Source organism: Emiliania huxleyi (genome assembly GCF_000372725.1).
Source record: "Emiliania huxleyi CCMP1516 unplaced genomic scaffold EMIHUscaffold_92, whole genome shotgun sequence".
In the NCBI taxonomy this organism is placed as follows: Eukaryota; Haptophyta; order Isochrysidales; family Noelaerhabdaceae; genus Emiliania; species Emiliania huxleyi.
This window is the reverse complement of record NW_005195149.1, coordinates 186743-187586: the sequence shown is the minus strand read 5'-3', so window position 1 is coordinate 187586 and position 844 is coordinate 186743. Positions and strand designations below refer to the sequence as shown.

Here is an 844-nt window from a genome sequence, read left to right as displayed (position 1 = left end):
AGGCGGAGCAGCGACCGCTGGCGCGCCCGCTGCTCCGTCTGTGCCAGGGACGCGCGCTCTGCGCCGCTGCACAGAGCGCGCGTCAGGGCAAGGGGCATGCGTGGCGGCGCGGGACGCGCGGCGGCGGCGGCGAGCACGCTCCGTGAGCGGTGAGGCGGCCGGGCGAGGGCGCGGCGGGTGACGGGTCAAGGGAGCAGCCCACACCCGGCCGTCGCTTTTTGAGCGACGCCTGTGGTACGCCTGCGCAGGGGCCGCAGGGCGGTCAGTTGTGGGGCGAGGCGGTGCCGGCCGCGGGCCGGGTGCAAGGCGCCGGCCTCGGCGCCGCCTCGGCGCGCCGCACGGGCGCGGGGAGCCTCTGAGCGGGAGCCGAAGGTTTGCCTGTGGTGGGAGGGAGGCGGTGGGGGTGAGTTGACTTTGCAGCAGAGGCCGTCCCTAGCTGTGAACAGCAAAACGGGACAGTATTCTCCTTTTGGCTCTGGCGGGCGGCGCTGGGCCGAGACATCCTGCAACAAGCCCCGATGTGCGCCCCTCTCTCGCTCCGAACCCGCCCCAGCAACCGCCTCCAGCCGCCGCCGCCGCGTCTCCGTCCGCTCCAGCTTCACCCGCGCACCACCCGACGCCCGCACCACCCGCCGCGCCGCCTGCAGGCCCGCTCCGGACGACGACCCCGACGAGGAGGAGGACAAGAAGGAGATCAAGGCGCTCGACGAGGGAGACATCGCGCTGCTCAAAACCTACGTGAGCCGCCGCCGCCGCGCCCGCTCTCTCGCCGCGGCGTGACCGCTGCGCCCCTCCCTCGCCGTCGCGCAGGGCGTCGGCCCGTACAACAAGAAGGTGCTCGGGG

The 844-nt window shown here is 74.2% G+C and overlaps 1 protein-coding gene across 1 annotated transcript in view; it reads left to right on the top strand.

The window, feature by feature from the left end:
* Positions 1-780, top strand: part of EMIHUDRAFT_220590 (hypothetical protein) — a gene marked incomplete at both ends in the record, with an annotated part of 1909 nt that extends 1129 nt beyond the window's left edge. Inside the window, one exon of the mRNA XM_005757198.1 lies at positions 648-780. Coding sequence (XP_005757255.1) covers positions 648-780 — 133 coding nt within the window. The remainder of the gene's footprint in view (positions 1-647) is intronic.
* Between the last annotated feature and the right edge of the window lie 64 nt (positions 781-844).